The 14,587-nt window shown below is 37.8% G+C and overlaps 1 protein-coding gene across 23 annotated transcripts in view; it reads left to right on the top strand.

Moving 5' to 3' along the window:
- The window catches only part of LOC138753237 (neurexin-3-like), a 2,173,925-nt gene that overhangs the window by 598,291 nt on the left and 1,561,047 nt on the right, over nt 1–14,587 (top strand). Inside the window, exon 1 of one of the 23 annotated variants that reach the window (XM_069916003.1) lies at nt 12,219–12,411. The exons of the other annotated variants lie outside the window; for them this stretch is intronic. Coding sequence (XP_069772104.1) covers nt 12,219–12,411 — 193 coding nt within the window. Of the gene's footprint in view, nt 1–12,218; nt 12,412–14,587 lie in introns of those variants that run through there. 23 annotated transcript variants of the gene reach the window in all.

Here is a 14,587-nt window from a genome sequence, read left to right as displayed (position 1 = left end):
TTATTTCTTATTCTTCACCTCTTCCACTTTTATCCATCTTGGGGTCATCTAAATTTGCAATGTATTGAGTTCCAAAGCTTGAAATCATTGGTTGGAGTTATTTATAGACCACAAAATACCAGCTGTAATTCAAAACATTAAGAATTCAATTCAAGGAGTCAAAGACAACCCAATACAGGGGGACTTTCATTATTTTGGGTAGGAATTTTTATATGCTAATTTTAATAGGAGTTTCTAGGATAATTTGTTTTTAACTGTGTCACCGAACATTGAGATGAGCAAAAATATAGATTTTTTTTAAATTGGAAAAAAAGAGATGGAAGAGTTGAGGAGATGAGATGGAATTGAAAAAAGAGGTATAGATGGGTACATTAAATTTCATGACTAAATATTAATGGAATACACAAACAAATTAAAAGGAAGAGGTTCTTGCTTTTGTGCAAGAAACACCCTTAACTGAGATAGAACACAGTAAGTTGAAGAGAGACTGGGTAGGCCATGTAGTGGCATCATCATACAATTCAAAATCCAGGGGAGTAGCTATACTAGTCAACAAAAATCTACCAATCAACATAAAAGAAATAATAACAGATCCAACAGGGAGATACGTAATGACAAAGTGCCAGATTTATTCTGAATTTGGGAATTTACTAAACATCTATGCACCTAACAAAGAAGACCAGCTATTTATGCAAAACATCTTCCCAATGATAGCAGATACATGGGGACTTATCTTGCATGGAGGGGATTTCAATTTCAACCTGGACCCAATGATGGACAAAACTGGGAAGACAATTAACAATAAGAATAAAGTAACTAAATTTACACTAAGAGCAATGGAGGTTATGAAACTAATCGATATAAGGAGGAAACAACCCCAAAAAGAGAGAGAATATTCACATTACTCAAATAGAGATAAGACCTATTCAAAAATAGACATGTTTTTGTTATCAGCAGAGATCCAAGGAAGAGTTTTAAAAATGGAATATAAAGCAAGATTATTATCAGATCACTCTCCTCTGTTATTAACAATTGAATTAGAGGATTCCCCACAAAAGACATATAGATGGAGACTAAATCCTACACTGTTAAAAAGACAAGATTTCAAAGAATATATTGAACAACAAATTAAAATATACTTCAAGATAAATATGGAATCAGTAAAAGATAAATTCATTTTATGGGATGCAATAAATTCTTTATTAGAGGACAAATAATTAGCTATTCAACTGAAATTAAAAAGGAAAATAATTGGGAAGTAGAACAGTTGGAAAAAGAGATAACAATCATAGAAAATGAATTAACGAAAAGAGAAGATACAGAGAAAAAGAGAGATCTGGCAGAGAAAAAAATAAAATATGAAACATTACCAAGATATAAAGTAGAAAAAAATATAATGGAAACAAATCAAAAATATTATGAACTGGGAGAGAAAACACACAAAATATTGGCCTGGCAACAGAACAAGCTAAAAGAACCATTCTAGTGACAAGAAAAGATGATAAGGAGATCACATATAAAATGAAAATTTCAAAGATTCTATAAACAATTATACCAAAACTGGAAATAAAGAAAAAAAATAACAAAATTGATGAATTTTTATCTAACATTGAACTACCACATCTACAAATAGAAGAACAAAATAAACTGACAGAACCTTTTAAGACTGAAGAAATACAGGATATATTAATAAAACTACCAAACAATAAAACACCAGGTGAAGACGGATTCCCTATAGAGTTTAATAAAGTTTTTGGGGATCTATTAATCCCTACCCTCCTAGAAGTAATAAATCAAGTAGAAGAGACCCAAAACTTACCAGAATCATGTAAAACAGCAATAATTACAGTAATCCCAAAAGAAGGAAAAGACCCACTATTGCCATCATCATAGAGACCAATGTCATTATTGAATGCAGATAATAAATTAATAGCAAAATGATTAGCAAATGGACTGAATGACTGTGAACCGAAACTAGTAAGACAGGACCAAACTGGATTTGTTAAAAAAAAAGATGGGCAGCTGATAATGTTTGTAAACTTATTAATTTAATTCATAAAGTACAAATAAATAAAATGCCAACGGTAGCTGTTATGTTCTACGCAGAGAAAGCCTTTGATAGGGTAGAGTGGAACTATTTGTTTAAAGTGTTACAGAAATTTAAACTACCGGAAAATTTTATTAACTGGATTAGAGCATTATATAATGGACCGTTAGCAAAGGTAGCAATAAATCAATATGTATCAGATCACTTTAAATTAAGCAGGTCAACAAGACAGGGATGCCCATTATCCCTTCACTGTTTGCTTTGGTTATTGAACCACTAGCGGAGTTGATAAGGAAGGAAACTATGATAAAAGGAATAAAAATAAAACAGAAAGAATATAAAATCAGCCTAATTGCAGATGACATCATAGTATATTTAACAGAACCAGGTAAGTCAATTTTAAAAAAATTACATATGAAACTGAAAGAATATGGAGAGATATCAGGGTACAAGATTAACACCAATAAAAATAAAGTGATGCCAATGAATAATATTGATTATTCAGAATTTTAAAAAGAAACCCTTTTTAAATGGTAATCACAGGCGATACATTACCTTGGCATCAAAATAGATAACAACCTAAAACATTTATACAAATTGAACTACAAACCATTAATTAAAAAAAAACAGGAAGATTTAGAGAATTGGAAAGGACTACCGTTAACTTTAATAGGAAGAGTAAACTGTATTAAGATTAATGTGTTCCCACAAGTGTAATATCTATTCCAAGCATTACCAATTCCCTTGACAGAGAATTTTTTTGCAAAACTGAAGAAAATAGTAAGGATATTTTTATGGAAAGGTAAAAAGTCAAGAATAGCGCTAGAAAAATTAACATGGAGTTACAAACAAGTCGGGTTACAGCTACCAAACTTCAAAAATTACTACAGGGCAGCACATTTAAGGTACTTATCAGATTTTTATTAGAGAGGAGAAAAACCAAACTGCACTAAGATAGAATTGGACAAATTGGGAGAAAATATCCCGGAACACATACTTTATAAATGGGATGAAAAATTGGTACAATATAATAATTCACCAGTACTACATCACATACTTAAATTATGGAAAAGAATACACCTGGAAGAAAAAAAGATAAATTATCAAATACCAAAAATGATATTAACACAAAACCCATTAATCCCCTTTACAATAGATAATTTATTTTTCAAGGAATGGGATAGAAAAGGAATCAAGAAAATAGAAGATTGCTTTTTGGGAAATAATTTATTAACATTTGAGCAATTAAAAGATTGATATGGAATAACACAAGGTACAAAGTTTACACATTAACAATTGAAAACTTATCTAAAAGATATATTGGGAAATAGCTTGAGATTACCAGAAAGTAGCAACTCTGAATATTTAATCACAGATACAATGATAATTAAAACATTTATTACAAACATGTACATCAAATTGCAATATAAAGAAGAGGATGAAATAAAGTATAAACCGAAACAAAGTTGGGAAAAAGATTTAAACACAAAGATAAAGAACGAAACATGAGAGAAGTTATGTACAGGAACAATGAGGAACATGATAAATACTAGATTATGTATGACTCAATATAACTGGCTACACAGATTATATGTCACTCCTCAGAAATTAAAAGAATGGTACCCAACAGCATCGGATAGATGTTTTCGTTGCAAACAAGAGACTGGATCAACATTACATGCAATTTGGACATGTTCAAAAGTAAAAACTTTCTGGGAAGATTTAAACCTAATATTAACCAAAATCACCAAAACATAATATACCAAAAGATCCAAAAGAAAACTCTGTTAAATAATATAAGAGACAAAATATCAGGACTAAAATTAGACAAAGCCCAAATAAAATTTATTATGAGAGCGGTAGCAGTAGCAAAAAATGTATTATGACGACCTGGAAAATGGAAACAAACATTAAAATACAACAGTGGTTTACAGAAATAAATGAGTGTATTCCATTAGAAAAAATTACATACAATCTGAAAGACAAATGTACATTATTCAAACAAATTTGAAAACCACACATAAAATATGTCGGAGAACGACGACCACACATCTCCATCTCGTAAAACAACATTATTATAAGCACAATAAGATTTAAATATGTGAAAGTAGACGATATTACTTTTCTGTTATTTCTTTGTTTTATGTGTTTTATTATTTATTGATTTTTGAAGAAGGATGGGGAAGGGGAGAGGGAGGTAAGGGGGGGAAAGAAGAAATGCCACTATGTATATGCTGATGACGATCATTTGTGGATGTTCTTATTGATATGACTCAGTGCAAGAAATGTTTTTTTTAAATTTTAAAAAAAGAATTCAATTGACAGGATGATACCATTATCAGAAGAAGCTGAAGTGATCTCATTGAAACTTTCAAAATCATTTTAGGATTGTCAGGCTGGATGTAGGAAGGATGTTTCCCTTGATTGAAGAATCTGGACTCAAAGGTCATCGTCTCAGAATTAGGGATTTTAAGAATGAGATGAGGAGAAATGCCTTCATACAAGAGATGGTGAAGCCTTGGCGTTTGCTACCGTGGCAGGCAGTGGAGGTTCAGACATTGATTTTCGTGAAACAGTAATGTTAAGAGATTACAAGAATTAAGGGAAATGGGGATTGTGTTGGCAAAAGTAGTTCGGCCATGATCTTTACAATTGGAGGAGCAGGCTTGACGGGACCAATAGCCTTCATCTGCTTCTTTTTCTTATATCTGTAGTCCATAATACCTTAATAGTGTGGAAAGATTGATGTTTGTGTCTAATTTCATTAAATATTTATACTGAAAGCATCACATTTTTCTCTAAAAAACCCCCAACACAATTTAACAAAGACTAATCAAACCTAGTTGCTTCAGAATACATGAAAAATGATATCATAACATATCTCATTGTTAAAAATAATTACTTGGGGGAATTACTGATGTGTGATCCAACACTGCAATCAAATTAGTAGCTCATTGAAGTCACTACATCAAAAAATTATATCTTGTGTATTTAATCACTTGTCACAGAGGATGTAAAATTACATTGTGTTGTTAACTGGGAACTGTTAATTGCATAAGGAGGTTTTTATGTGCATGCTTAGTGAAAATGGAGGTGAGTTTCCATTGTTGGATTACTACCACTTGCTGCAGGAGATGGTATTATGTTCACTTTAGAAGATGAATATACATTGAAAACATCTAATAGAGGCATATCAGTCAAGAGCCCCAAGACTACTGCCTGATATTAAAAGATTTGAAACAAATTCAGATCATTGACTTGGAAAAGGGGCAACTGAGAAAAGTTCATTACAGATGCATGCAGGGTGTTACAAGGCCTTTAAATGTTGATCTAATATGCTGAAGATATATCAGAGGAACTGCCTATGATTAGGTAAAGAATAATTTAAGGTGAATTTTGGAAGGAATTTCATCTGATTAGTGACAGGTACAGTGGTCATCTTTCAGCTAGTCATTACACAGGTAGATCATGTGGTAAGTGGGCAGACAACAGTGTGACTACTAAAATAATTCATTTGAGGGGTGAATAAATTCGTATGTTGGGTCCAGGAAAGGTCCCCTGAGATAGTGACTCCTAGGAACTTAAATTTGCTCACCCTCTCCACCTCAATGATCACTGGGTTATACACGTCTGGATTTCCATTCGTAAAGGCTATAATCAGACCTTGGTCTTAGTGACCTTGAGTGAAAAGTTGTTGTTTCTATGAACACCATTCAGCCATTTTCATCCTTCCTCCTGAATGCTGACTCATCGCTTCTTGATCTACAGCCCACGACCATGATATCATCAGAAATTATGGAAATGGTGTTATTTAATTTAGGCCCTGCCACAGTTGTCAGTTATCCTTTGTTGACCACTTCACCTGGGAGATGGTTTTCCATAGGTCATACCTACTCCTTGCCTAGTGTTCTGGATCTCCAGACTTAAATGCCCGTGATCTGGCTTTCAGCAGGTTCCGTATTTCATTGTTCCTTCAGGGCTTTTAGTTGGGGTAAAGCCTGAATGATATGATGGGGACACACTCATCCACATTATAAATAAGACCCAGTCAATAGAACCTGTCCCTATTACTCGGGCCCTCCGGTACCAGCACCGTCCTGGTAAATCTCTACTGCAGCCCTTCCAATTTATTGATTTCTTTCCTGTAACTGGGTGACTAGATTTGCACACTGTTTATTGGTGTCAATTTTGTCAACAGTTTGGGATAGAGTGTCAGAAATTAATTGAAACATGCAAATTTCTTGTGGGGTTGATCCACTGAATGTGAATTTGATCTTTCCCTGCCTGTCAGCATTTAGAAACAGGTCATTGTCACAAAATAAGAGGTCAGCTATTCAGTACAGACATGAGAAGTAATTTCTTTCTCCAGTCAGTGATGAATTTTTGGAATCCTCCATTGAAGAAGGCTCTGGAGGCTCAGAACTAAGAGCAAAGCATAGATTGGTAGAATTTTAGAAGTTAAATGAATCAAATAATGTGGGATTAGTGCAAAAAGGTCAAGCGATGGTGAAATATTATCTATGATTTAATGGGAAAATGGGTATGAAGGGCTGAATAACCTATTCTTGTTTTTATTTGTTTCAAATAGATTTGTTATATAAAGAAACTTGGCAATCACATGTCTTAGGACAGTGATTTATGATATTTCCACCACCTGCCAATTCCTAAAATAGACCTGCTGCATCAAACCCATCATCTGTAAAATGTAGTTAGTTATTCTTGAAAGGACTACATTATTTTAACATTAACAATTGGGGAAAACAGGTAACTTGGATGAGTTGGTTTTGCCCTGTCAAACCACAGAAGGATAATTGGCACACTGTCAATCTTGCTCAATGCTTCCTTCTGAACCAACATTAACAAAACATTGATGTTTCTGGGGTCTATGATTTTTCTTTTATTTTAGAGATGTTACCTTTCAGCGTAGCTATTTCTGAATGATGTGAAGATCTGAAAGCATTGCTGTGAGGCAGGTGGGATATAAATGAAAATTCTTTGGGTTCCTGAGCATTTGAGATGTACATATCCCAATCAGAATAATTTTATAAATCCAACCAGAAGTATTCCCATTGTGTTCTATGCAGTAATTCTGTGCAACTATTCCTAAATGGGAGACTAAGATGATTGACTCATCATTTCTGGTAACTTTGTAATGAAGTAAATTGTGGAAAAATTGCATATGCAGACTTTGAGTACATTTTTTCCTTTATAATATCATTAAACTCAAGATCTGAAGAATTATGCTTTTTAATTTATGCAGATTCCATTCTTTTGACCATTTCAGGGCACTTCTAAAACAGTGAACAGGAGTCAGTTGAGATTGCATGTTATCCTATTATTACTATATGCTAGTTAGTCTCCTGTAGCTCAAGAGAAGACCGGTGGTAGAGGGACGTTTGCATGAAGATCAAATAGAATTCGAAAGGTAGTTACATAGCTCAGGTAACAATATAGATCTCCAATGAGCCCTCTGCTCATTTCGTATATGTGACATCCACTATATATGTGACATCCACTATATTGTGGTGGCTGTCCCTTGAGGTCGAGGGACCTCAATGGCCTTCGTTCCATTGCCCACAGAGTGAAGTCAACTGTGCATGTATTTGTTTAATGTATACTTCATGTTGCACTGCAAAACTTCACAAATCAACCAACTAATTCTAATGGCATGGAAACCACGACGATGGTGATTGGAGGTGATGAATTTGTTGCAGCCTTCATCCGTCTTCACAACCTTCACCACCGTCCTCCATCTAGCCCTCACCCACCTGGAAAATAAGGACTCATATGTTTGACTGCTTTTTATCAACTTCAGTTCGGCAGTTAGCATAATAATACCTCAGTACCTGATAAGGAAGTTGAGCCTGCTGGGTGTAAACACCTCCCTCTGCATTTGCATTCTTGACTTTCTGTCAGGAAGACCTCAAGCAGTCTGGATCAGAAACAGCACCTCCAAGATCATCACACTGAGCACAGGGACCTCCTGGGCTGCATGCTTAGTCCACTGCTGTTCACTCTGTTGGCCCATGACTGTGCAGCTAAACACAGCTCGAACAGCATCAAGTTCACTGACAACACGACCATGATGGGCCTTATTAATGAGAATGAGGATCAGCATACAGAGATGAGGTGCAGTCGCTAACAGACTGGTGCAGAGCCAACAACCTGTATCAGAACGTTAGTAAAACAAGAGATAGTTGTTGATTTCAGGATGACCCAGGGGACCATGCTCCACTGACCATTGACAGCTTGGCTGTTGAGGTTGTCAAGAGTATCAAGTTCCTTGGAGTGTATCTGGTGGAGAATCTCACCTGGTCACTTAACATCAGCTCCATAGCCAAGAAAGTCCAGCAGCGCCTTTACTTCCTGCGAAGGCTGTGGAAGGTTCATCTCCCACCTTCAATCGCTGCATTCTATAGAAGATGTATTAAGAGCATCCTGTGCAACTTCATCACTGCCTGGTTTGGAAGCTGTACCGCCTTGGACCTCAAGTCCCTGCAGAGGATAGTGAAGTCAGCAGAAAAAAATACTTGGAGGCTCTTTTCAAACCATGAAAGACATTTACAACACTCAATGCAGGCAAAAGGCAATAAACATTGTGAAGGACTCCACACATCCGTCATGTAAAGTGTTCTGCTATCTGGCAGGAGGGATCGTAGCACTCAGGTCATTACGTCCAGATTGGGCAACAATTTTTACCCCCCCCCCACCACAAGTCACCAGGCTCTTGAATTCCCAGAACATATGAGGATAGTGTACTGTGGACATTTACTGTAGACATCTTAATATTTTAATATGTTTAACTTCTATTCTAATTTATATTTATGTAAATATGCACCGTGGTCCTGGTGAAACGTTATCTCGTCTTTACTGTGTGAACATGGAATGAACGATGAATAAAGGTGACTTGACGAGTTCAGAGAAATTTCATCCGCCTGTTCCACTGTTGAGGACTTGGTTGGATTGTTTTCTGATAGGGACCTCACCCTTGACCTTACCGCTATGGGTGATCCTTCCAGGAGCATAGCTTTAGATGGCATCAATCTTGGGATCTCAGGACCACACAAGCTTCTCCACCCTGACTAGGTGACAATGAGACTATATATTGCTATAAAATCTGTCCACCTTTGTAGATGAGTGTTTTCTCTGAATTTGTCTTTGTACTATTGTGTTTTGCTCCTAGTGTCTTTTGCTTTGTTACTATTCTCCTTTAAATGTAACTGAACCACAAAATGTTGGAATGACACAGTAAATCAGGCAACATCTACGGAAATGGAAGCAGAGCCAATATTTCCTATCAAAGACCTGTCTCTGGAACTGAGAAAGAGAGCAAATATTTGTTTTTGGATGCAGAGAGGATGGTAGACAATTGGATAGAACAAATGCAATTATGTCTGATGGGGTAAGGCCAGGTTTGATATGAGGATAAAATGAGGAATCCTTCAAATTAATAGTTTAGAGAGGGAAGTTAAACACAGGGAATCTCCAAAGGTCATGGAATGCCAATGAGAGTAGGCCATTCATTAGCCATTAAACTTTAATGGAATGTAAGTGGCTTGATGCAGTAGGTACAGAGATGCTTCCACTGGCCTGAGTCCAGTATTGGAGGTGATAATCACACCACAAGGGATAGGCCACAAGGGACTTCATGAGGGATTTTGTCATTCGAGATAGAACTCTCTCCCAGAAGGGCTAACATAGAAAGATGGATAAATAGACCAATGGATTTTATTTTGGATATTTGAAGAATATGGGGGATAGAGTGGTAAAATGATGCTAAGATCAAAAGGGCAGAGGGGACTCAAGGGGCAAAATTACCTATTCCTGCTTCTGTTTCTTATGGATGATTAAACCATCTAATGTGGGAAATATATATGGAACAGAATTGACATATTTGTTTTTGAATAACATAAGAATAACAATTTCATGCATTAACTGCTACCAAGCCATCTTAGCACCAAACACCTTTCTCTTAGGAATATATCCAATTATTTATTGAGCCAGTTTCCACAGGGCCAATCACCTATTCTGGCAACTTTTCATGAAAATGAATTAAAAAATCCATCTGATTTACTTCTTTCGCCTACATTTGTAGTTTCTTAAACCCCCATTGTCCATTATAGTGACCATAGGAAATGAACACAACTTGATCCCTTTCAGGAACTTGAAGTAAAATAACAGTGTGTAAATTTGATAGGGGAGCAGCACAGCACAGCAAAAGGTGAATAAAATATCACAATGTGCCCATACCAATATCCAGTATTTGTACTTCCAGTAATTTAACTTTTTCAAACATCTAAATGGAGCATATGGAGAGAATGTTAACCCTAACGTGAGTATCAAGTCAAGTTTATTGTCATTTGATTGCATATGTACATCCCGATGAAACAGTGTCCTCTGGTTCTCATTGCAAAACACAGAGACGCACAACCAGACATAACACACATACTGATGAACAATACAAATGCAGGAAAAGTATTCTGACATACAAATAAATAAATATTGTTTCATGAATATGAGCATTTAGAATGGTTAGTGTGAGCAGTTCCTTTGGTTGTTTAGCATTTTCGCTGCCCATGGGAAGAAGCTGTTCCTCACCTCAGTCTGTTGGTCCTGGCTCTGATACTCCTATATCTCTTTCCCGACAAGAGCAGCTGAAAGATGCAATGTGCAATGGAAGGGATCCTCAGTGATTTCACCCACCCTCTTCAGACAATGATCTTAGTAGATCATGTCGACGGGAGAGATGGAGACTCCAGTGATTCTCCCTGCCACTCTATATTGACCTCTGATCCATTTCTTTGCAGTAAACTGTGATGCAGCCAGCCAGGATGCTCTCAACAGAGTTCCTGTAGAAAGTTGACATAATGGTGGCTGGTAGTCTTGTCCACTTCAGCCTTATCAGGAAGTGCAGTCACTGTTGCGCTCTCCTTACAGGTGAGGAGATGTTGAGTGGCCATGATAGATCACTAGTTAATTGAACTCCAAGGAACATGGTGCTCTCTCCAGAGTTCTTGATATGTACGGTGGTTGTTCCTGGTCCTCCTGAGGTCCATGATCATCCTCTTCATCTTAACATGTTGAGACTCAGGTTGTTACTCTCATGTTGTTCTCCAGGTGGGTCAGGGCAGAGTGAAGGGACAAGGCTATGGCATCGTCTATGGAACAGTTTTTTTTAATAGGCGAATTGAAATGGGTCCAGTGTCTTGAGAGGTCTCTCCTAGATGCATTCTATCACCAGATGCTCAAAGCATTTCATAAAGGCAGAGGTCAATGTTATGGAGCGGTAGTCATTGAGGCTTATTATTTCCATCTTGGATACTGGGATGTTGATGGTTGTCTTGAACCCTGTGAGAATGATGGACTGCTGCAGTGATGTGTTGAAGATGTCCATTAAGACCTCCCGTCAATTGGTCTGCATAGACCTTCTGTACTCGACCAGGTCTGTTGTCTGGTCCTGTTGCCTTGTGTGGGTTCACCTTGGATAAGGTTCTCCTCATCTCAGCACAGCTATGCAGGGGACCAGTTCATCAGGGGGATACTAAGTTTTCTTTGGCATCATTCGGTTCTTCTCATCAAACCGTACATAGAAGATGTTCAGTTTGTCTGGAAGGGAGGCGTCATTGTCTTTAACTTACAAGGTTGACTTGAGATCCATTATAGACTTACTCCCTTGTCATTTGGGCCTCATGTCGCTGGTGTGGCACAGCTGACTGTGGATCTTCTTTGCCTTCTGGATTGTACAGGAGAGTTCAACCCTGACTGATCTTAGTGCCATCCTATCCCCTGTCCTGAAAGCAGCATCATGAGCTCTGAGAAGGGCCTGGAGCTCTGCATCCAACCATAGTTTCCGGTTAGTCCTAATTGCGAAGCATTTGATTTTGGTGACATCTTCAATAGATTTCCTGATGTGGCCAGTGTGGTGAATGTCTGTCAAGCTGACTGTCTCCCCTCGGGCAAGCCTTGCTGTACTAACATTGGCTGTTCATTATGTTTACTGTTAAGGACAGTCCCCTTGGGTCTAACTGTATATGCACCTACTGTCTTTCATTATTGTACCATGAGTTTCTGCTAATAAAAGCTATGATTATTGTGTGACCTCATTGTCTTTATCGACTTCATCAACTGGCACTTCAGCCAGTCACTGAGCTCGTTACTCCTTGATATTTACATGACCGTTGTAGGTAGCCATCTCCCTAAACAGATCCAGTTCGTGGTCTCGAAGCAGTCTCTCACTGCTGTCCCCACCCCCCCCAAACTTGGCCACATGCTGATCTCCCTGCAAACTGAACTTGTTTGTTTTCCCAGTGATCTGTACGCCGGGGTTAACAGGATGTCGACTCAATGTTATGCGAGTATGAAAGGTAGGGGCGAGGCGCAGCCTTCTATGCACCAGGGATGTTGGTGTACATCCAATCATGGGTGTTCTCCCCTCTGATGGCAACACTGACATATTGTTGAAATGGTGGTAATTGTTTCAGGTCGGTGTGATTGATGTCACCAGCACCAGTCATGGCACTGTCAGGGTGGGATGTCTGGGCTTCGCAGAGGGCACCGTAAATCTCCATGGTTTCACTTTTTTAGTAGAAGGTGGAACATAGATGGTTGCAATGAGAGGTAGGGATGTGTTAAACTGACGGTGGATTAACGGTTACAACCCATATTTCCATAAATATGCAGCAACTAATTCCTTTTGTATGTCAGCAAAATTCTGTTATTGTCCTTCTAATGCAAATGTTTCATTCTTACTTATGACACATTTTTGTACAGATTCTACAAGCTCCAGAGATTTGCTAGTACTATATCAAATAACCATCCATCATCTGTAAGGTTTGGTTGCATGGTTTTGCTCTCTGAGGTTGAGTGGGTAAGTGTGCCAGTCTGGGTAGTGAGTTGGACATCCTTGACCCTAATGGCAAGTGAGACAGCCTTGAATGAAAAACATTCTTGCTAAGCTTGATATTGTCCTCAGTCAGTCATTCATGGGCAATGTGGTTGATTGAACCAAATCTGTTGCTCATTTAGTCCATGGCTGTCCAGTTAAGGGTTGACTTAATCGCCAATTTTGAATCATTCAACCACATTTTAAAGTAGAAATCACTGACAATAGGAAAAGAATCTTAGGTTGTTTTCTCTGCTGCTCAGTCCATTGCTGACAGTGTAGTTTGTACTTTGGCAAGTGCTTCTGAAGATTAAACCTCCATTTTTTTTCTTTGGACCGCAGTTAGCAATGGTTGAACATTACTTTCCTATTCTCTTTTCAAATAACAAGTTCTCTGAGTGAAACCTTGTCTTGCAGATAGGTGTTCTGCACTGATTCAGCTGTCATGTATGAGAAAAGTGACAAATTATAGTCAATTTCTGAAGACTTGCAACCAAATCTCACTTAAGGGAAGGGGGTACATTGAAAGTGCAATCAGGAATGACTGGTTCAAGATTACATTATCTCACAAGATTAAATTGGGAATGAAGGCATGATATTGGTTGTGAAATGATCAGTGCTTTATGACCTGACAGAAATGATGTATTCAAGTATTTCGATATTAAATAGAGATAGTCAGATCCACATATCTGTCACAAGTCCATGACTTTTTTGTAAAGGCATTATTAGCAAATAAAGTTAAAATGAAATTTCTGCTTGGTTGCACAGTCTTATCTTAACTTAATGCTCCAAAAATCCAACAAATGCCTCATGCTACTCTGCAAGGTTTAAATGAGATTGGCAAGGAGAGGCAAGACCCAGAGGAGAGATGAGGCAGTGAAAAGTTGAGGGCTCATATTATACTTAAAGCGAGCAAATTTTTTAGATGGGACGGGCAGGAACATGGCAAAAGAGAGAGGATAGATTGATAGTTTAAGCTGTACTTATTTCAATGCAAAATACTTAAAGGGTAAGGCAGACAAATTCAGGGTGTGGACTCGCTGCCTTCTGGCCTGCTCTCACTTGCCAATCAGGTCAAGGATGTCCAACTCAGTACCAAGACTGGCATACATGCCAACTCGACCCCAAAGGGTAGAACCATGCCATCAAACCTTATGGATAATGGATGGTCATTTGGACATAGTACTGTTGGAACCTGTACAAAAATGTGGCAAAAGTTAATGAAACATTAATGATTGGGAATCTATAGCCATAACATAAACATGGTTGAGATTAAGGCAAGACTGGCTGCCCTATATTCCAGGGTACAGGTACTACAAGGACTGATAGGCGGGGCAGGTAAGAAAGGGGCTTCAGTTGCCTTTTTGATGAAGGATGACTTAACAGTAAACAACAGGGTATGGAGGGCTATGGTCCAGGTGCAGGTCAATGGGACTAGGCAGAATAACAGTTAGGCATGGACTAGATGGGCCAAATGGCCTTTTTCTGTGTTCTATGCTTCTAATGGTCCAACATCCTTGGGGGTTGTCCAGTGAAACTTTATGGGTAGAACTTGGAAATAATAAGGAAATGATCAATTTGATGAGGCTATATTATTGGCTTCCCAGTAGTCAATGGAATGTGGAGAAGAGAATGTACAGGAAAATTGGGAGATGTTG

Source organism: Narcine bancroftii, chromosome 2 (genome assembly GCF_036971445.1).
Source record: "Narcine bancroftii isolate sNarBan1 chromosome 2, sNarBan1.hap1, whole genome shotgun sequence".
Classification (NCBI taxonomy): Eukaryota; Metazoa; Chordata; class Chondrichthyes; order Torpediniformes; family Narcinidae; genus Narcine; species Narcine bancroftii.
This window is presented reverse-complemented; position numbering and strand designations above follow the sequence as displayed.